Source organism: Pyrus communis, chromosome 15, assembly GCF_041283825.1.
Source record: "Pyrus communis isolate YQ-2024b chromosome 15, ASM4128382v1, whole genome shotgun sequence".
NCBI lineage: Eukaryota > Viridiplantae > Streptophyta > Magnoliopsida > Rosales > Rosaceae > Pyrus > Pyrus communis.
In genome coordinates this window covers 38,968,941-38,990,769 of record NC_142579.1, presented here as the reverse complement: position 1 = coordinate 38,990,769, position 21,829 = coordinate 38,968,941, and the positions used below count along the sequence as shown (strand labels likewise).

Sequence of the window (21,829 nt, the reverse complement as noted above, 5' to 3'; positions counted from 1 at the left end):
TTTCAGAAAACTTCACCCACTATTTTAGGAAACGGAGTCTATGCTACGAGTATTGGATGATAGGTATTGACCGATATTATTGATTTTATTGTGTTCTTGTGAATTTAGGCTACTTAATATTACGAGCATGGGAGCCAAATGGATTAGTTTAGATTTTACTTTAATTGTGGATCCAGATGGATTAATTTAGGCTGTAAATTTAAGCTATTCAATGCTACGTGACACCGAGGTGGAACTCACTATTTTAATCAGTGTGTGAAATCGAGAAAATAATATCGTAGGATTCATGTCCGTGCATTTTTTACTGTATCTAGAATATATAAACTTTGTAGGAGTGGTTGAAGTCATCCAGCTCTAACCAGGTTGGTTAGTGCGAGTGGCCTTAACCACAAGGTCGAGCGTTGCATTGGGTCAATTATTTCCCAAGTCTAATTTTTCAAGAGTCACTTGGTACTATGGTTGCATCATTTGTGAAGTGTCGAGAATGGGTGTTGCACGGTGTTGCACTATCACTGGTTAATGCAGACTAATCCATAAGGATTGGTTAATCGATGTAACTGTGGTTTAATCAAATGACAATTTAGCAAGGAACCAAAATTTACAGTGATTCAAAACTCTTGACGGATCTCATGCTTAAAACCGTTCCCAAAACGAAAAAAACAGGGGAGACGTCGGTGTTACTCTCTCTATTTACCTAAAAGCCACCTATACCAGAAAAGTGCTTATTCATGGCCCGGTCCTTCCTGAAATGATTTCTTCCCCCTCCCCCTCTGCCTCCTCCTCTCCTTCCCCCCCTCCCCCTTTGATTTCCGGCATTCTCTCGGTCTTCACCATCACCGTTATCATTTTGTCTATTATCTTGCTCCTCATTGGACTCCCCTTGCCTTCCTCCTCTCCTTCCTCTGCCCCTAGCATTCCCACTAAACCCTCTCCCATCCATCCGACCCCTCTCTTCGGCCTGAGAATGGTCAAATTGTTTGTCTTGCTCCTCCGAGTATTCTGTCAGCTTCTTAACCGCGCCAAGAGGAAGATTGCCGCCACGACCAAGGCCGTGAATCATTTCTTGTTGTGCGTCAGTAATTAATGATGCTTCACCAGCATTTGCAACTGCAACCGAACCTGCAACTTTGTAACTGTAATTCTTACCATCCTTGACATAATATTGGGGCTTCTTTCTGGAGCCCCATTTGGAATTAGCTGCATCCTGAGATGAACTTCCAGTTTGTGTTTCCCACGGCCTACCTGTAATTGAGCTCCTTTTTTCACTAAATATCTCACTTTCCCCCACTCCTGAATCTGCAACACTCAGACCCAGATCATCGAAAGAGTCATCATACTCATCGTCATACTCAAACTGTGAAATAAGAGCAGCAGTTTTTGCAATGTATTTCTCATTTCTGTCATCCAGTGTATCAGTATCAGGTACGTCTGCTTTAGACTTCCTAACAAACCTTCCTTGTGATGAGGATGATGAAACCAAAGGGCCACCATTTTGTTTATCCCTCACACCAGCGTGTGGTGCTGTAAACTCAACTAGCTTTCCTTTCCCTTTATCGTTCTTACTAACAGTAACAGTCTTGGGTGTTGGCAATGTTTCTAATGACGTATCCAAGGACAGCAGATCTTCATGAAGAGTTCCTTCAAGAATCCTCTGAATAACCTCCTCAGGATTTTGGTTATAGGCTTCAAGACAAGCAGCTAAAAAACCTTTTCCATAATCAGGGAAGAGGTCCTTTATTTGACTGATTCGCGACTCCACAACTGCAACATCTTCATCTATCTGCACCTTTTTGTTCGTCAAAGCGGCTTTCGTACTGGGCTGCTGCTTAACTATGAGTTTCTGAGTAGACGTAAGTATTACATATACATAGCCCAGCTGCTCATCATCCATGATTATCCATCCTGCACAAACAAAGCTGACGACATATAAATTTGCTTCTTCAAGCATAATTATACCAAACGAGCCAATAAAAAATCATACAATTACACTATACTGTAATAGCATGGAATAGCTCACCAGTATTTTGTAAATTCTCCATTTTGCTCATAATGTTGAAGTTCTTTTCAATGTTTTGAAGAAATGTTTGCCTATTCTGGTTCTCTTGAGCACATACGGAATTTCCATTAATCTCTCTTAAGGTTTGAACCAGTATATCTGCTCTAATGAAAAGATCCTCCACTTTGGCTGGAAACATCTCTGCAGCAGCCGGAATGGGGAGGTTATCTTTGAAGGCGTCGTCACTTAGATAGCATAAATCCAATAGTTTCCAACCAAATCTGACAATTCTCATTGATAACATCTTCAAACTGAAAGCAATATTAGTAATATTAGACACCATTTTATCTTCTCCATCTTCTGAAATTATTCGAAACCCACGCTGCAAAGATGGAAGCAATGAATCATGCAACCTTGCTAGAGTACTTAATAATCCCTCGTTCCCATGACTGCATAGAGAGAGAAAGCAAAGATATATTATTTCATCATTATTGAAACTTTTGACAGCATTATTGCTAAAAAAAACTTGATTTACCAAACAAGCAGGTTCCACTACAAAAACTCCTAGACAACCACCAAAACATGCTGATGAAATCTCTATTCTAAGATATACCTTCTGATTGTTGAATCAAACAGCCAAGCCCATAGGAAAACTCAAGTTTCTTATGCATCCACAAGTTCTTACTGTGGAGTACAGCCACTACCAATCAAGCTTTAGATCGCAGTTTAAGAAAATCCCATTGCTAAACAAAGGTAAGATACCTGGTTTCAACAGGGCACAAAAAGAAGACAGCGGATGGTTCGTATGCAGTTAGGAAAGCATCCATGGATACAATTGCATCGTTAATGAAGTCCATAACCTACCGAGAAAGGAGAAATTTCTTAAACAGGGTACCATAAGTATGTCAACATCCTCATATCTTGAAAGTTGAAGCAGAAAACAGCAATGATCCTATAGAAACATCATAGATCCAACCCGTAGAAGAAAACTAAAGGGTTCACTTGAATTCCTTATGAAAAGAGTTTCCTTAGCTGTATTATAGCGAAAACTTGGTTAATAAAACTTCCTTAAATAATATCCCCCATTTTTCTAAAAATGTAATTTAATTTTGTGCAGCATGCAGCAGAACAAATCCAAATTAAAACCCACTATTACAATAAATCTCTTGAAGGAATTAATTCAAATTGCAACTAAGTACTGAAAAGGAGTAGAGGGAGGATGAGGATGGAATCAGTTGTCCTAATAAGTTCAATCCATAAGAAGAGAAAGCAACTCACCTCCAATAAATCAGCAAGAAGACGGCTGGATCCATGTACTCCAGAGTTTCTAGAGGAAAAAAGGGTCTGCACGTGATATCAGGAGTGCTTATAAATCCTTCCAGTAAAAACTAATTAAAGTGTATTAAAGAGATACATAACTAGTATAGAGTTAACCATTATTTGTTAGGCAGAAAAGTTTGATCCACATTATTAATGGACAGATGAGTTCCAAAATTTTTTTTTACGAAGCTTCCTGAAGTACATAACGCCAAGATGAAGCAATGCCTACGACTATAAAACCGACTTTACTAAACAGGGTGAATGGAATAAAAGGTTGAATCAGTCACTTTTGACCTTAAAAGATTTGATGATATACCTCCAAGGCTGAGCTGCTACGTTGGTACATTGTTTGGACAATGCTAAGGAAATGTGATGCAACTGCAGTCAAACTGTCATGGATCCTAGTATGAGCTTTCACTGCATTGCCAACCTGAAAAACATAATAACAAAAATGATTGACTGACTGAGTGAGAGAGAGTGCACTGGCCACTATTCACTATTTATAAAATCCCTACCAGCACTCTGGTCAAATCTTCATTTTCATGGCCATATATAGCACATATGTCTAACAACGTAGGCAAGTCCAGCAACTTCTTCTCCTGCAAAAGAACTACATGTGGAATTAGCGAACAATGGTTATTATGATATTAAACAAACCAAAACCATCCTAATCATATTTTCTCCAATGAGGTAAGTTCAACTCGAATGCAAATATAGGACATAGATGCCGACTTCTACGGTAGACCTAAAAGCACCCAACAAACTCTAATACGGAAGCAAAAGCCATTTCATGTACGTATATGGTACGGTATTTCTAACGAATTACATCAGTTACCAAACAGCACAAATTTGGGAGAAAAATAAGGAAGCAAATGATGTTATGGACGAAACCGACAGAAAGTAATGCATAGTAAGATCCAAAATCTTTAAGGGTTACATTAATCCTGTTCTAACAAAGTGGATTATCTCGCCCACCAAACTTAAAGAACAACAATTTACAGAGAATACATAATGACAGAACACACCTTCATGATCTTTTGGACTGAGACTATCAGCAAGACGAGCGCCAGGATCCCTATTAGAAGATCTGCATTACAATGACTGAGAGTGAATAGGAAAAGCGATAATAACAATGCAACAACAGAATATGATGCTGCACAGCTGCAACCTTAGACTTACAACTTCAGACTTACATTCGATATAACACCATATAAACACGCCGGCTCAATTCGAACTCCCCAACAATGACCCCCGCCACCAATTCCTTGGCGCCGCGATGAGGGAAATCATACCACCTGCTCCTAAACTGTAGGAAGCTATCCAGAAATTCATGCAACGATGCATCACTAGCCACTGACAACAAATGTGCACCATCAATAAAAAATAGTGAGATGTTAACAATAAATTGAAAATTCAATGTGAAGTTTCCAGCTTTTGCCAGTCGAGATGTGAATGTCGTAGCAGTAATTTTACCTTGTCGCCAAAACTCCTTTGGGTTTAACTTCAGCAAGCGAGAGAGCTCTCTGTTAAGAAGATCCACCACTCTTTGCGATTCCAGGGCGTCCAATCCACCTTCGTTGGCGCCCAGCCCAGCCGCCACCGCCTCGTCCTGAGGTAAGTAACTTACGAAATTGCCACCCTGAGCTCTGCTCGGCACCCACTCTCCTTTCTCCCCCATCCGAATCCTGCTCCCCGACGGCGGTGCCGAAGCAGCGGGGGAAGTTTCGGGATTGGATTGCTGCTTGGAGAGCGATTGCCGGAGTGAGGTGGAGAGCGTGGGGTTGGGATTGGGTTCTTGAGGGATTGGATTGTTGTGGTCTGGATTCTTGGGGACGAAGACCTTTTGGGGTTTTGGGAAACCCTTGCTTCCGGCGGGCCGGGGGTGAGTGTTTCGGTTCGACATGTTCTCTCTCGCGCTGAGTCCAATCGGATTTCAATGGAGGACAAGTGAGACTTGGAGAGAGAGAAGGACGGTACGTCGATCGGAACCAAATAACTGGGAGGTTGGTGGCGCTTACTTGCGCTAAATTCTGAAATTCGTAGGCGGAGTGCCGCGGCTTTTCTTTTATTTCTTGGCGAACACTCGCAAGGCAGTGGCGAGAAAAGCCTACACTGGCCAGTGGCTATTGATTCTTTATTTTCTATTTTTGTGTTTTTTAATTTTATATATTTTTTAGGATTTAACTAAAATACTTAGTTCAGTTACAATTACATATATCTAATACAATTGTTATCTAGACCGTCAAACAATAATTGTATTAGATATAAATCTCTTCTTTTTTTTTTGGTGAATATTAGATATATATATATATATATATATCTTTTGTAAATATAAAAAACTATAATATATAAGAGCAAGAAGTTGATGAGAAACGTGTGATTGAGAAAATATGGGTTTTTTATTATTTTAAATTAGATACATTGGGTGAGGTAAGAAAAAACAAGAAAATATTTTTGTTTGATTTACTTTAATGCTTATGAATTTATTTTCCTATATTTTCTTTTAATTTGCATAAAAGGGTATAATAATATTTTTTTTAGTTTTTTGTTGACCAAGATTGTCAATTAATAATTAAATCATATAGATGTTCACAATTATTCTAATCGTCATAATAATTGTATTAAATACATGCAAGTAATGAAACTAGTCACACATTTTTAAACATCTTTATATCTTATATAAGACTAATAGGCTTGCTTAGGGCTAGTTCGGTATGGGATACCAATCCGAAAATGGCATACTAAATCTCAAACCGAAATTTTTTGGGGCAAGAAGCAGACGATCGATCCCTAACTGAAACTTTGGGATTCTTGAATTTTGGAATGTCTGAAATATTTTTGGTATTTCGGGATTTCTTGAAACTGAACCTACATCAAAATCCAAATCATCTAGATTGAAATTGAAATCATCTGAACCTACATTAAAAACCCAAATTGAAATAAAAAAGAGTGATAGTGAATTGGTGGTTGAGAGAGAGAGATACAGAGTGAAGAGATAGTTAGATGGACCCGCGTCCTCCTCCTAACTCGAGCCCCCAATTCGAAACCTTAAGCCCCAATTTGAAACCCTAAGCCCTAATTCGAAGTACTAACCTTAATTCGAAACCTTACACACAAAAGACTAGAGATAATCGGTGGTGGGGGATGAAGTCGTGAGGTGTGGTGGTGGCCGGAATGGAGAGAGTTCGTCAGAGTCAGATTATGAAAGGGTAGGTGGCTGCTGAGCTTTGAATTCGAGAATGAGGGACAGAGATACAGAGAGAGTCTGAGACTAAGTGAACTTAAGGCTTGAAGATTTGAGTTCTTCAAACGAAGCCAAACTCTTGGTGAGGATCGACGATGCTATCACTTAAGCTCTTGCCATTCCTGCAACGTGTTTTTCGGAGGAGGAGAAAGATCGAGAGAAATCAGCGAGGATGAGAGAGTAGGGTGAGGTGAGGTCAAGAGAGAGTGACTGAGTGAGGGTTTTATTTGAATTCAACGGTTGAGATTAAACCTCAACCAAATCCAAAGGCTTTTACAATTCCAAATATATATTTTAAATTAAATATTTTTTTTATTTCAATTCGGTTCAGGATCACCGAACAAATGAAAATGTGAGACCAATTCCCATACCAAAATTTCGGGATCGAATCGGGATTGGATACCGAAATTTTTAGGATTTTAGGTTTGGAATTTTTTTGGTTCAATTTCAGGATTTTTTTCAATTCGGTTTGAAATTTTCAATATTTTTTTTTCCACCCCTAGGCTTGCTCCGTCTCTATTCTTTCGTTACTCATCCCTCTATTTGCATGGTGAATATTGGAAGTGACAATCACAACTTATATTTTAGCAAGGTGAATGTGGCGTGAATATTGCTTGTCATCCCATGTGACATATGCGGTAACACACACACAATAATTCTTGTATAGGGATAATGACATATATGAAATAGATTTACTGTCATTATCATGTTTCAGTTTAATAACATTTTTTTTTTCCTGTAAGTTTCACTTTATAAGACATTGCATTATTGAAATAAAACACTACATAGCGTTGAACTCGTTTCATGCAAGCTTTTCTCTGAGATATTATCAAGCCCTATGAGTGACCTCAATTTTTGTGAGAGAAGGCCACATACGAGCCCTATAAATATAAATAAAATGGAAAATTATTATTGTTACTCAAAAAAATCTAATTGTATGAGAGATTCCAAATACCTTGAAATTGGCATTTTACATCTTATCTTTGCCAGAAAATTCTGCAATGGTGGAATGTTAAATTTTCCATCTTCGCCAGAAGGTGTAAATGATAACCTAAATTTACATTCTTTTTTACCTTTTTGGGTGATGGGTCCTACTAATTATAGAGAGAAAAATAAATGGGATCTTAAATTTACATCTCTCTAATTGGAATTGAACTTTCAATTCATTTATATTTACCAAAAATGTAAAATAGGATGGAAATATAGTTTTTGTATCTCAAATTTGCATTTCTCCATGGTAGATGCCCTAAATATTTTTTCTTTCTAAATATAGAATTTTGAAGTGCAAAATTACCATTGCTCTTTTATGTTAATATATTATTGCACATATGTATTAGCTAGTCATTGTATCTTGAAAATGAAATTTGGTTTAGATCAACAAACAATTTCAACCACACTGTACTACGGTCTGATGGTATTCTTCTTCACTTGGAAGTAAAAGGTTTTAGGTTTGAATCTCATTGATGGCGAATTAGATACCAAATTAGGTTGCCCATTGTGTGGCTTAGCCGAACTCCCCCTCATTTTAATGTAAAAATATTGATGTACTAAAAAAACAAAAATTCATTTTAATATAAAAATATTGATGTACTAAAAAAACAAAAAAAACAAATCCATATTTTGACGTAAGTCAATTCTTATTTTATTTTTAAGCATAGGTTAATAAAAACAAATTTCCACTATGACCAAGATCAGTAAAATAATTTTTCTCTTCAAACAAAATCAATATTAATAAAATTTCACTTCATTAACCACTCCTTAAAATCGTAAAAGGTTTGTGTTAAAAATATTTTATGACCTAAAACAAATTACCTCTTTTTATTAACTAATTCTTAGATTAGATAATTTAATATTATCTCTAAATCGTGTGCATCTGATCTGTTCATTTTCTCTCTATCCTAGAAATCTTCTTCTCTGTTCATTGCCTTATTCTATAATATCTGAGATTATGTTGAGATTTGATGATTCAAGCATACTACGAGGGCATGTTGTCCCATATATATCTGAAGCCAAATGGCAACATGTGTTTTATGTCACTCATTTTGTGTTATTCATGTGTTTAATTTAAAATTCATTCACATGAGGATGTGAAAAATATCGCACATTGAAAATTTATCAAAATTAACATGAACTTATAAAATAAAAAACCTTCAATATACTACTAATTAATTTATAATAAAATCTCAATTTTCTTCCATTATATTACATTAATTCAACCTATTTATTCCAGTATCAACACTTCGTTGTTGAGAGCGGATAAATTTCCATGGCCTTTAGCTCATATGGAATAAAACAAACCGACAACTTTTTTCAATGTTGGCGGAGCAGAGAGCAGACAAATTCCGTTGCCAATATTTATCAAGGTACGTAATTAAGTACAATATGCAGCACTTTTCTTGCAAATCGATCAAACGTGATTTATTCTCTTTTATTATTTGTATTAATTTTTATTTAATAGTGATTAAAAATGGTAAACAATGGCGTACGTACGAGGGCTAGCCAGAAAGTCTGGCCGCTCACCTGCTACCCTCCAATGAATTTGTTCAACATATATATGTGTTTTTTTTTTTTTGGATTTTTCAGAATCTGAGAGAGTCAGATCAAAGATTAGATGCTCAAAACTGTCTTTCTTAACAAAAAAAAAAAAAAAAAATTTTTAAATACCTTTTCGAATAGAAAAAAAAAAAAAAACCCTTATCGAACTGTTAGTTTGCATTTGACATTAACAGTTGTTAGATGAGGGTTATTTTAGTCTGTAACTTGATACTGAAATTATTAAGTACTTAACGCAACAACTTTCTGCTGTGTCATTAGAAATGAAGAAGTCTGTTCCCAGGCAATAAAAATGAAATTAATAATTAACCCTATCCAGTAATCGCATTCCAGCTTCAGTGTTTTTGGAAACACTCGTACGTATGAAATTTTTTTTGGGAGTGAACGTTTAAGTCCGGTGATATTGGAGGAAGCGGAATTGAAAATTAACAACTTAAACTACAACCTTGCAAGTCATATTTTTGGTTATTTGTGCTACGTTTTTTGGCTTCCTACCCGGGAATACTTTATTTACCTCCCCCTGTAATCTCTCTTTGCCCCAACACGACGAGAAGTTATATTAATTGTATGTACCAAATATATCACGTTATCTATGTTTTGTATACCAACTTAACCACGCGGTTACGTATGAGAGATGCGAGGGCTGCTCCCAACTCCTGCCCTTTTTGTTCATGTTCCGGGTGGAAATCCCCCAGTGGGTAGAATTTCTTCAAAAATGAGTCATGGGTCTCTTTTTCAGTTCGTGATCCCAAATTGTAGAGTTGTGAAATGCTGATTTTTTATGCTGTTAAAATTTAAAAAACAAGTTTTGTCAAAAAAAAAAAAAAAAAAAAACAATGCTCTCATTTATAAATATTTTTGAAAATATCCGTCATATATCTAGCTACATTTTTCGTGTAGCTTGGCATTTATCCACATATATATACATGTGAGATCTGAAATATGTTCTGAATTCAAATTCCCTTCTCATATGGAGAAAAGAGAGAAGAAACACAAATGGCTCTACTTTCTTCATCATCTCACAAATATTAACCCTTTTGGTATTAATTATTCTTAATTTTATGTATTAACTATTATAGTTGATTGTCAATACTAAAACAAAGCTAACGTCAGGAAGACCAAATTTTTTAAACCAAATTCGCAACTAAATGATGTGGTTGTAGATCATTGGATTATTAATTAAGTTTTAATTAACATGTTTGTTTTTTATCGGTGACATCTAATTGGGTTAAAAAATTTAGTCTCCCTAACATTATTCATAAAACAATGTTGCACGAAGCTTAGAATTCCATCTGCCAAATTCCAATGAACTGTACTTTCACATATGTTTTTGGATCTCCATCATCAGAATCTGACATCGAAGATTATATTCTCAATATTTATGCAAACTAGAACAATTAACATGAAGATAGTTATTAAATATTATTAATTATATTCTGTGTCCAAGGGGGTCGCATGCCTTAACGTTCATGAGTACATCCTGCGTATTGAGTTCATACGTGTTTCATAAAAATCTGATCAGAGGATTCTCTCCTCGTGATCGAAACTGGAATTTATTTAACTTAATTAATAAACCCCATTACAAAGTTAGGGAATTAAATTAATTAGTATACATTCATTCTGCTCATATTATATAGCTTTTATATTATATATTATATATTTCGATAATAATTAACAATTAAAAAAAAATGAAAAGGGAAAACAAGTACAACAGCTTCCTGCTGCTGTTGTGTCATAGAAGTGGAGAAAGCTTTTGCAGGTCAAGACCAATATCCATTCCATTATAAGCAATGGGAGCATACATCCACATATCATCTGAGCTTAAAAGCTGCAATATACAACCAAGAAAATTAATCAAAATCAAAGCCATATGACCGCTTAATTTAATTTGGCGAAGAAATATGACAATTTGGTAAAGATAAATGTCCAAAAATAAAATTGGTTACAAACTTTAATAAGAACTATAACTGAAAGACACTAAACAGACTATAAACAGTATGTAAACCATGATTTAGTACTCTTTTATTGTCTGTTTAGCATCCTCTAGTGCTTATTTTAATTAACAGTTTGTCACTTGTGCATACTTCTGTAGTTAAATGTGTAACAATTATTATTAATTACCAGTTTGTTTAGCGTCCTCTAGTTCTTATTTTAATTAACAGTTTGTTTAGCATCCTCTAGTTCTATTTGTGCATACTTCAGTAGTTAAAAGTGTAACAATTATTATTAATTACCTTGATTTGGAGCTGCAAAAACTTGACATAGTGAACTACCTCTTCAAGCATTGTGCTGATGTCAACCTTTGTTCCATTAGGGACAAGATGCTGTAGGGTTCTTAGTCTCTCGTTGATTCTCTCTCTTCTTTTCTGCAAGATCCAATCAAAACTTTACTCGTAAGAAACTGTATGGGCATTCTTGAAAAACATTTCGTTTTTAGTTTTCAAAGATATTGCGTAATCACTTACCCTAGCATAGAGGCTCTGGGGATCAGTTGCAGACCCTCTATTGGTTCTGGTCTTCCCATTCAAGTTAAGGGCAGATGAAGATTTGGGGTCTGAAGTTTCTGCTCCATCGATCTCCAGGGAACCATTATCATCCTCAGAGGTGCAAGAACTTGTGCTCTCCAGCCTCTCTTCTTTATCTTTGACTTTCACATCTGAATTACCCTTTTGCCCCTTCTTTGACCTTACATTATTTTTCTTACTTTTCTCTACCTGCAATGTGTGGAATTGACAGTTAGAAAACTGCTTCACAAATACTAGAACCAACCAAGGCATTGATCCAAAGTTTGAATCTTTAAATGATGCTTACATCTTTCGAAATACGAGGTTTCTTCTTGCACTTGGATGCGTCATTGTTGGATTTTCCCGGCGCATCATGCACCCTTTTGAGCTGCAATTCCTTTTCAGGAACCGAGACAACAGCCGGTTGGCTATCACTGCTGGAATCCTCTTTGTTGCACTCACTTCCATGCATCACAATGTTGGAAAAAGCTGGGACGAAGGAGGCGAAACTCTTATCATCATGATTCATATAAACATCCATGGATTCAGAGACATCAATATTACTCACTAGGAAATTGCAAGAATTTCTAAAGTAGCAATTTTCCTGGTTCAGCATGGCAGTGAAATTGCCATGATGATTATCACCATAGTTACAACTTTCATTAGAAGAAAGATGGACATTAGAGTTGGGACTATCTGAAGAAGGAAGGTGAGAAAAAGTTTCAACTCCAGGAATATTAGGGTAAAAAGTTTCTAGGGTTTCAAATCCCATTCCCTCATTGTGCTGGAAAGGGAATGAATTTCCCTGGGAAAGAAAATGTGGTGTGAACTCAACCTCTTCGGAGGAAAACAACCTGCTCAAGGATTCCCATTCCCCATCAGCAAAAACACCATCAGATTCCATTTCTTTTCGAAGTAGAAAGATCCTTTTCAATCCCCTTCCCTTTTTCCAGGAGAAAAAGAGGATCCCGACAAAATCGATGAAACGAAAGAGGAAAGAAAGAGCACTGGCCTTCTGTATGTTTTGTTTAGCTCAAATGTTTGCACTGAGGATAAGCAAAGGAGTAGAAACACTTATATACTCAACCCTAGGGGTCGTTGACCCCCCTTGCAAGAGAATTAGACTTGCAATTATAAAATGCAATTCTTAATTCCCAATGATTGTTGTTGGGATGGGGGTTTGTCCTAGTTCTCTGTAACTGATATCAGGAGTCCACTCTGGGCCCACAACCAGGCAAAGTACAGCTCATGAGAAAGCCAAGTTCATACAATGATGTGATTAAAATAAGAAGAAGGTCCAACGGGATTAAACCACATAAGACCTTGAGGAAAGCTCAAAACTGGCGTCATTTGGAACAAAAAACGAGTCCAATGCAATGATTGAAAGGTCAGTTAATCAGTGATTTGTTTAATAATTAGGTTTAGGGTTCTCTAAACTAATACAAATCATAATAATTACGTTTAGGGTTTTCTTAACTAATACAAATCATTTATGTACACTAAGGGGTGAGAGATTTGGACTAAATTACTTAATGGGCCATTGATAATAATTTGGTTTTGAACTCGTCATCTACCAGAGTTAAACTTAATCAAGACCTCTCACTTACAAGCAAAAAATAATATACGAAGTGACCACCTCAAACAGTCGGGGTATCCATTGTAGGGTTCTCTAAACTAATTAAGTTGTGATAATGCTTAAGACTGAATTGAGAAAGTAATTAACAAGAGCATCAAACTACTTTTCAAAAAATCAGAACGTGGATGGTGTGTTGCTGAATATTATAATACAATAGAAACCATCAGAATTGTTGGCGGAATAAATTAAGAAAAATAGAGACGGCCGATTTTGGAGAAGGACATCGTGGGAGCTCTCTAAAGAACTCAAAACCCCGACAAGGGAACCGCAGAACTCGCTCTTTGTCTTCACCTTGTAAACCCTAAAAAACTCACTGTTATATATGTATATATCTAATCTACCGTCAAGCTAGCATTATACAATCTGTAAAGTTAAATGTCTTGTTACAATTCATCATCCTCTTCTCTTCCATATCTCTAAGTACAAAAGCCAGCATCTGTTTTTGGCCTGCCATTTGATCTACTGCTTTAAACTAGCTAGGTTATGCCATTGTTCAAAATAGTTGCGGATTTAGAAATTTTTTTTTTATGAGAAAAAGATGTAAAACCCTAGGAATTTTCATTTATTTTCTAGCTATGCCTCTTTGGGACATGTCATCCAGCAGTTTTCTCTATGCCTTAGAAAGAGAAATGCTAAGGAGACTATCAAAATGAAATTCTTCATGAATTCTCTGCTAACAATTTAACATTAATTCTTATACCACCATTACAAAATATTGTGCAAAAAAATATAAGATGACAAATAGTCTATAAAGAACCCAACTTTTAAAAAAATCTCCTTAACAGTTCTCTTCTAGAAAATATGAACGAAACAAAGAGTTGTTAGGGTATTTTAATGAGTGGCAAGGATGGTACGACCATATATGAGGGTTAATAGCCTTCACTGACTCCAATGTCGATTTGCCAATGATCACAGCCTTCGAGATTTTGAACTTGGTGCATTGTTTTAAGAGCTTAATCAACCTTTGTTAATGTTGATGGGAATTGGAAACATAATGATTTATCATGAAAATATTCTCTTACTAGACTATCTGACACATAAACATGCTTCCTTCGCACGATCACAAGTTTTGTGTTCTTAATAGAATAATGTATGGCAACATAAGCATCTTACATTAGGAAACTATATATGAATCAAAACTATCGATGAAGTTGATTCTTATCTAATGTGTATTACAACTTCAATATGGTAACATAGAAATTTGATAAAATAAAATTATATATGAACTTTGTTACATATATAACAAAAGATACAATAAAATTAGTATGACGTCGATCGATAAATTATCAGAGAGGTAATCGACAATGTATTATATAATAGTCTAGCATAATTCCATCTATAGATGGTTGTTTTGTTATGTCGACAAAGAGTTTTACTTTTGAGATTCGATTAATTAAGCAGCCAACTGCAAAGCCCTCTAGGTAGGGTTTTTGGGGTATGAACAGAGGACACGTACCCAACTGTCCCTCACTAAAGCTTCTTTATTTGCTGCGCGTCTTGTGCTGGAGTTCTCAAGTCCCACGCGTCAGAAAGAGACCATTTTTCTGCATATATTATTAGGCACTGTATATCTGTTGTTGGAACGAAAGTTCGATAATGTCTTCATTATATTTTGGAAATTCGGCACCGGCCATTGCACGACGTTTAAAAGTTTGAAGAAACAAAAATAAAAACTTTATACCTTAGAAAAAAACACATAAGCAAAGTAATTGTTTGGGGAATAAAATCTACACACCCATAATTTGAAAACTCCCTAAAAATCTGATTTTATTTCTTAATCAGAGAAAATAAAACTCCGTCTGGCCAATGCATATGCATTCTCCTCCTTCCACGATTTCAAAGGTTAACAGATCCAAAGAATGACAACTATGTTATCTGTTTGTGTTTCATGAACTACCAAACTAAACCTAATTGATTCATGGTTTTTGTCCTAAGCTCAAGCCACGTGACCCTTTCACACCAATGATTTCATTCTTTTGGTTTTTTCTCCTTCCTAAAAAAATTGTAAACTTGCATTAGGGTTTACCTAAAAAAACATGCATAGCCATTAAGTATATAGCTAGGCTAGGCTTGGTCATGTCCTTCTATCGCAAAAATGTTATTCTTAGCATCTCATTGTATCATCATTTGTATTATCTTTTTCATAGAGATGAGACTTACATTGTGTTAGGCTCTACATAAAGATGGTACAAACAATGATGCAAATAGATGGTAAATGTAACATATGTTTTTAAACAGAGTAATAATTTCTACACACTTTTATTTTATCTCAACACACCTATATCAATTTTTTGTAGTTGAATTGAATAAGAAAAAAACCAATTAATGAACAAAAGAGAATAAAGATGTGTTGAGGCTATATGACTGTAGGTATACACACATCTTTGATAAGAGCAATTAAAGGTGGGTGCCTAGATGGTGATGGTGTGAAGTATATATAAACAATAACCCTATATCATATATATATCATGCAACGTGTGCAATCATAGGGTTTTTGAAAGATGAAAAAATTGCCAGCATGGGAATACACCACGTTGCTGCTCGTGAGGAATTTGTGTTCATGCATGATTGATACCCTCATTTAATGTTACTTACCTTATTATAATTTGAGAGAACGATCGTATCGTATCACTTAATGATATTGTCACCTAATATTTATTATTTTAATGTTACTTATTTACCTATTATAATGTGAGAGAACGAAAGTATCGTGTCACTAATTGATACAACACTTAATATTTAGTTGCAATTTGATTCATTGATTCAACATTATGAACTGTCATTTGATGGTTTCTAATTTAATTGGCTCATTATTTGCAAACATAATCATACATTTGATAATTGAAACTGGATTAGTAAAATTATTAAATTACAATGAAAAATGATTCTGTTATCTCATATTTTGGTTACCACTTAAAATGTATTACTTATAATTGTGCCAAACATTTGAAATGAGTGGACATTGTGCCACTAAGTGATTTGGAAAACAAGGGTTATGCATAAAGAGATTCAATGGATTTTTGCAATAGTTAGATCTTGCATAAATTAAACACGTATCATTCAATGATACATATTATTGTAACCAAACCCTGATATTACATGACTTGAGCATCAAATTTAATTAACAAATTTAAAGCATATAGACGTATAATGTCAAAGTAGCTTGTATTTTTAACCACTCTTGTAACCAGTTAATTAAAAATCACACGTCCATTGCATTTTTAGCTTGATAGAGAGAGTTAACGGAGACCTAAAACAATTAATGGAGACTTAATCGGGAATAAAAAAGCACTAATCCTTTTAAAATGATCACAAGGATAAGCTTTCTATTAAGGGAATCAAAAGATGCATTAATCCTATTAAATTAATCAGATTATTAGGGAATAAAGATGCATTAATCTTTCTAATTAAATTACTTAAGGCAAGAAGCTATGCTCTGTCGTTGCCCTATTCTTCTGCTTTTTGTTGTTCCAGCTTCATATATAGCACATCAATTAAGTATCAAATTAACAGTTGGTTTGACAAAATACAAAGTCAGGCAGATTCTGGACAATGTGAAATGTCAAACTAGCTTAGCTTGATAAATCTTGATTATTAATTGTTATTAGCCAATCGGTTAAAAGATAATATTTTGATACTGACTAGCCGATAATCATTATATTATACTAACTTTGTGATGTGGCCACATTCACCTTTTTGCATAATCGAGTGTTGATTAATGGAGGCTAAAACCCAGCACCTAACTTAATACATTTATGTTAGCCTTATAATACTTCTTAATTACTTTTTAAATACTTTAACACTTTGAAGTCAAAGACTATTGGCTTTCTAGGTCGGACATAATGTACCAAAAACAATATCTTAATCTTATCAACTTCAAAAATACTATCTTAGAACATTTTTAATTGAGATGCCAAATTTCAGTTTTATAGCTAATGCGGCAAGAAAACATTTTTTAAAGTCTCACATTCCAACTGATTTCAAATTAAAATGCTTTTTAATTATTTATAAAATTAAGTGAGTCAAATTTAAAATAATCAATAAGTGAAGGAAAATAAAGAAACATGTGAGCTCGTAAAATAAAACAAAACAAAACTTTTGATGTTGTCTTCAAATTTAGCAGCAAAGTGAAGAATGTCGATTCATGTAAGAATTTGGCATCTCATTTAAAATGAAAACCACCTTTTTTTTATTGTCAAAACATTCCAAATAAAACTTGTAACATCTTCTCTGAAGATGCCCTTAATCAGTTGGCCAAACCCTAATATGCTTAATTCCATTCATGGTTTGGATAAAGAGGCATCTACCAAGAATGCAGGGATGCAATTCGAGAATATTATTTTTCTATTGAAGGAGGAAAAATATTCGAACTCAAGGGTCTCTTTCAATATTGAAGAGAAAAATTCGAGATAACTGAGATTATTTCACTTTGGCGACTTGATATTTAAATCATCTGTTTGATAAAATATTACCAGATTTATAAGTGAAACAGAAAAACAACTTATTTCTGCATAGTACATACATATACCAAAGTTTTTTTTAGCTCTTCAATCACCCAATGAAAAAAACCGATAATCAACCGTACGCCCCTGCTAACAATCAAGTTGGTTTCTTGAAAATCTGCAGCCCCAAAAGAAACCATGCTCATGCTTCTCCGCTAACTAGAACAAACAATGGTTTCTCCCCCAATCGTTCCCGACCCTGAAACAATCCATAAAAGAACATCAGTAGTGCATTAAATGTACCAAAATATACAACGAAAATCCAGATTCCGTCTTAAGCATCTACAAGTCAAGGGTGTTTTAATGTCATACCTTTAGTTCTGGCAATTCAATTACACAGGCACACTCAACGACATGCACCCCTACACGCTCTGCAACAGAAAAAGCAAACATGTGAGTTGTGCAAGGCCTCATATCCCTGAGCCAAATGTGAAACTGACAATACAATCACAATGCTTGCAGCGGCAGACTTAAAACATTGAAATAATGCATTAAACTAGTGCTGGATTTCTCATTGTCATCATGTTGCCACGGAGTAGGATTCTATCCCCTCCTATTCCCATCCCCTTCCCTCCCCTCCTCACACACTTTGCTTTTTGTCTTATTGTCTCTATAAAAAAATCAATATAAGATGTTGATGTGGCTTAACCGTAACCGTTCAAGTAGGAGGGGAGGGAAGGAGAGAGAGATTAGGAGGGGAGAGAATTCTTCTCTTGTTGCCACACCCTTGCTTCTTGCTAGAGAATTTAACCTAAACGCATGAAGGCTTTTGATTCAAAAGGTAGTCAAATTCTTCCACAGACCGTCTATTAGACCATGCATTGAGGCAAAATTTTGTGCTGAATTCCCAATCTACATTTGAATTGGTCGTATGCCTAAATTTCTAAGAGACCCCTTCCTACATCGAAATGTAAACCTGTTTTATGCTATGCATCTTAATTCCCGCCCAAATGGGAATAAAAGTTGAGGGAAAAAATTCCGACCATAAACACTTAGACATAAAGTTTGTGGTTTGATAAACTACCAAGAAGCCTGATGGCAGCACCCAAGGTTCCCCCGGTTGCAATGAGGTCATCTATGATCAAGGCACGTTCACCGGCTTCTACAGCTCCCACGTGCATCTCTATTTTATCTGTTCCATACTCCAAAGAGTACTCTTCAGAAATAACCTTCCCTGCAGAACCATAGACATATGAGATTACATTCCATCTTGAGAATTATATTTATTGAAAGCACATGATACTTGACGGGTAAATAAAATGTAAAATAAACATAGCAGAACTTCACTGTTTATGATATCTTAAACAATTGGTGGTTGGAAAAGCCACAAGATCCAATAACACTACTGACTCATGCAGGGGAGCAAACTTTTTGAAGGAGAAAACATATTTAACCCAGCACTTGTTATATTCGTTGTGATTTTTTTAAGGCAACGGTGAGTTTTAGCGTCTATGTGAATGTCTGATTTTGATTTAATTTATGGGCGTTGAGAGGATTACTCTTCTTGTTTTATCAAAAGTGATGCAAAATCACTATTCAAGGGCATAAACACTCATTCCTGTTACTCAGAATTTCTCACCGTAACTGGGTATAGCACTATGTCCAACATATGGCTAAAGACCTAGACTGTAACTGGATCAGTTAACATTTGCATTGTAACAAAAGATGTATACATGATCAATCCATCATGTGAGTTAAATTAAAATTAACGTTGTGAATTATATCACAAAGACAATTTAACGAGATGGGAGTAAAAATTAAATTATCCTAATTCTCCCAGTAAGCCAGTCACTAACCAATGAATCCCTCGAATCCCTCCTATGGAGAAACTTCTCAAAGCTAAAAAATTTATGCAGTTTAAAAGGAGGAAAAGGAAAAGGGTGTGATAGATTACCAGGCAACTTCTTTGGCTTCCTCAAGGGCACAAATTTTGCCCCAATGGCCAAGGCAATAGGAGGGCCAAATATAAAACCTCTAGCTTCAACACCTGCGTTATGTCATAATAAAATTTCAGACCATAAACACAACCCGACGTTCAGTATATACAACGAAACAGCCACTAAATCAATAAGAACCACCTAAGCTAAAATTCCACACAACTGCAATGCCAGAATGCTGAAGACTATGCTCTGTTTATGGTTTAGTTAGAAAAACAAAAAAAAAAGGAACTAAATTGCGCATAAATGACATACTTATCCACAAAAGTTTATCTCATAAGTGACCAATCATAGGTGGTGCGCGACTGAACTGCCCTTAAAATTTCGTGAACAAGCGAATTCAGGGTAAACTGGCTAAAAGTGAAAGATCATGTATTGAATTACCTGCAACAACAGAGATTTCTTTGTCTTTGTACCTCTCAACAAACAAATCAATAGTGTCCTTGAAAGCCTTGGTATCCAGGAGCAATGTGGTAATATCTTGGAACAAAATCCCTGCCACAAAAAGTCAAGGACAACTCACACATTCAAACACCAAAAAACCTCCATTAGAGACCAGAAATCAATTAAAACCCAGAAATTACAGACCACCCAGATGACAAATTGGACCCAACAGTAAGTAAAAAACCTCCAAAACCTGATAGAATCGACTCGAACCCACTAGAGAAAAAACATATTTCTACTTACATATGAGAAAGCAAAAACTAAGATGCCGAAAAATAATGCAAAATAATTGAATTACAAACAGCATAATATGTAAAAAAAAGAAGTACCTGGCTTGGGGAAGTCCCGGATGACTCTGATAGCAGATGAAATTCTAGCAAGGCGAAGATCCTGACCGTCTTCCGCCGCCATTGCTTCAACTTTCAGTGCTTCACACTTACCCACTAACCACACAAGGGAAAACAGAGAGGCTCAGAAATTATACAATCACAATCTTGCACCTTCTTTTTTTTGTTTTATTTTAGGAAAAAGAAATAAAAATATCCACCAACCCCATAAATTCATATGACCAAATTACCCATTGCTTGACAAAAATATAAGGAAAACATTGGAAATTTTCTGAAATTTCATTGAAATTACGATGCTCTAAAGCTTAAAGATCCATCCTTAATCAAAACAACACTGACAATTAACATGCTAAAATACACGTTTTATAAATCATCGATAGATTCAGGGCTGAGGATTTGCAGGGCTTAGAGCTTTACCAGAGCAGCGCCGGGGAGGGCGGGCGGATCGGTAATTTGGGAAACGAATGAAGGGAAGCGCGGCGGCGGCGGAGGACAAAGTTTTAGCTGCGGGAGTGCGGAAGGCGACGGCGGGTGAGAAAGTGAAGGAATTCGACGAGAAAAGTGAGATGGTGTGAAGTTGAAGCATCAGAACAAAATAGCAACGGGCCCGTCAACTCTCAACGAGCAGCAGCGGGCTTTTCGGTTTCACGCAAGTTTGATGTAACTCGTAACTCGCATCTCATATGGGAAATGTTGGTCATATGAAAATTTATTGTTTCGTGATTTGTTAAGATGCACTATTGTAGTAGGACCGCACTCATAATATTGTTTTACTAATTCACATGTTGTAGTATAATTTGCACTATTGTAGTAGGACGGCACTCACAATATTGTTTTACTAATTCACATGTTGTAGTATAATTCGATTAAGATTTGATAGACATTAAATGTACCGTCGATAAATTAAATTTACTGGTTAAATTATAGATGACTTTGTAATATTATTTGATAATGCAGTTGTAATTTATCGTATATAAAATTTTCTCGTGAAGAAATGAACAAAATTATTGAATTTGGAATTGAAAGTAAAACGCTACTCTTTTTGTTTGTTTGTCAGTACATGAGTAATAAACAGAATTGTGCATGAAGAGAAAAATTATTTCCACTTGGGCGTGATTGATGCTGTGGGCGGAAAGGCACGCTATCTTTACATCATCACTTTTATGAAATATGTAAGTCCAGCAATAGTTTTGGCATATTGGAGCTGGAAAAAGAGCAAGGCGGATCGTGTTCATATGTCATGCTTCAATTCCTCGTGATTCATGCTGCCACTATTTTATTGTTGTGCAGGAGAAAGTAGGGTATCGGCGGAGAAATTATTGTGAATATTCCTTACACATACCGAA

General features: G+C 35.7%; 3 protein-coding genes across 5 annotated transcripts; all 3 read right to left on the bottom strand.

Moving 5' to 3' along the window:
- Nucleotides 1-544: 544 nt before the first annotated feature.
- Nucleotides 545-5,425, bottom strand: LOC137735024 (Ubiquitin system component Cue protein). Of its 2 annotated transcripts, XM_068474392.2 has the most exons (10): nt 4,790-5,414; nt 4,510-4,669; nt 4,342-4,403; nt 3,832-3,926; nt 3,633-3,746; nt 3,275-3,340; nt 2,759-2,856; nt 2,410-2,445; nt 2,018-2,307; nt 545-1,902 (listed from the first exon to the last, which is right to left on the bottom strand). In XM_068474392.2, exons 1-10 carry the CDS (start codon nt 5,217-5,219, stop codon nt 695-697), a joined length of 2,559 nt encoding a protein of 852 aa, XP_068330493.1. In that variant the 5' UTR covers nt 5,220-5,414; the 3' UTR covers nt 545-694. The 2 variants fall into 2 exon arrangements, with proteins under 2 accessions (XP_068330493.1, XP_068330485.1); XM_068474384.2 differs by having other exon boundaries at nt 2,018-2,445; nt 4,790-5,425.
- A 5,420-nt stretch (nt 5,426-10,845) lies between these two features.
- LOC137731148 (uncharacterized) lies at nt 10,846-12,561 on the bottom strand. 2 transcript variants are annotated; one of them, XM_068470256.2, is made up of 4 exons: nt 11,925-12,561; nt 11,579-11,827; nt 11,348-11,479; nt 10,846-10,941 (listed from the first exon to the last, which is right to left on the bottom strand). In XM_068470256.2, exons 1-4 carry the CDS (start codon nt 12,519-12,521, stop codon nt 10,846-10,848), a joined length of 1,074 nt encoding a protein of 357 aa, XP_068326357.1. In that variant the 5' UTR covers nt 12,522-12,561. The 2 variants fall into 2 exon arrangements, with proteins under 2 accessions (XP_068326357.1, XP_088541254.1); XM_088685128.1 differs by having other exon boundaries at nt 11,579-11,821.
- Nucleotides 12,562-17,667: 5,106 nt separating this feature from the next.
- On the bottom strand, nt 17,668-21,217 carry LOC137743445 (adenine phosphoribosyltransferase 1). Its single transcript, XM_068483339.2, has 7 exons — nt 20,901-21,217; nt 20,466-20,579; nt 20,077-20,187; nt 19,650-19,742; nt 18,780-18,929; nt 18,068-18,126; nt 17,668-17,954 (listed from the first exon to the last, which is right to left on the bottom strand). Exons 1-7 carry the CDS (start codon nt 21,067-21,069, stop codon nt 17,898-17,900), a joined length of 753 nt encoding a protein of 250 aa, XP_068339440.1. The 5' UTR covers nt 21,070-21,217; the 3' UTR covers nt 17,668-17,897.
- Nucleotides 21,218-21,829: the final 612 nt, after the last annotated feature.

What these genes read in the sequence shown, in the direction of transcription:
- LOC137735024 (XM_068474384.2), bottom strand. Translation starts at nt 5,219, where the DNA reads ATGTCGAACCGAAACACTCACCCCCGGCCCGCCGGAAGCAAGGGTTTC. An exon ending in AAAGGAGTTTTGGCGACAAG is followed by an intron (nt 4,670 to 4,789) that starts GTAAAATTACTG and finishes ATTTGTTGTCAG; the next exon opens with TGGCTAGTGATGCATCGTTG. An exon ending in GTAGCAGCTCAGCCTTGGAG is followed by an intron (nt 3,341 to 3,632) that starts GTATATCATCAA and finishes TATCACGTGCAG; the next exon opens with ACCCTTTTTTCCTCTAGAAA.
- LOC137731148 (XM_068470256.2), bottom strand. Translation starts at nt 12,521, where the DNA reads ATGGAATCTGATGGTGTTTTTGCTGATGGGGAATGGGAATCCTTGAGC. An exon ending in CCCAGAGCCTCTATGCTAGG is followed by an intron (nt 11,480 to 11,578) that starts GTAAGTGATTAC and finishes TGGATCTTGCAG; the next exon opens with AAAAGAAGAGAGAGAATCAA. An exon ending in TTTTGCAGCTCCAAATCAAG is followed by an intron (nt 10,942 to 11,347) that starts GTAATTAATAAT and finishes TGTATATTGCAG; the next exon opens with CTTTTAAGCTCAGATGATAT.
- LOC137743445 (XM_068483339.2), bottom strand. Translation starts at nt 21,069, where the DNA reads ATGCTTCAACTTCACACCATCTCACTTTTCTCGTCGAATTCCTTCACT. An exon ending in CCGGGACTTCCCCAAGCCAG is followed by an intron (nt 20,188 to 20,465) that starts GTACTTCTTTTT and finishes TTTTTGTGGCAG; the next exon opens with GGATTTTGTTCCAAGATATT. An exon ending in TGCTGCCATCAGGCTTCTTG is followed by an intron (nt 18,127 to 18,779) that starts GTAGTTTATCAA and finishes TTTCTGTTGCAG; the next exon opens with AGCGTGTAGGGGTGCATGTC.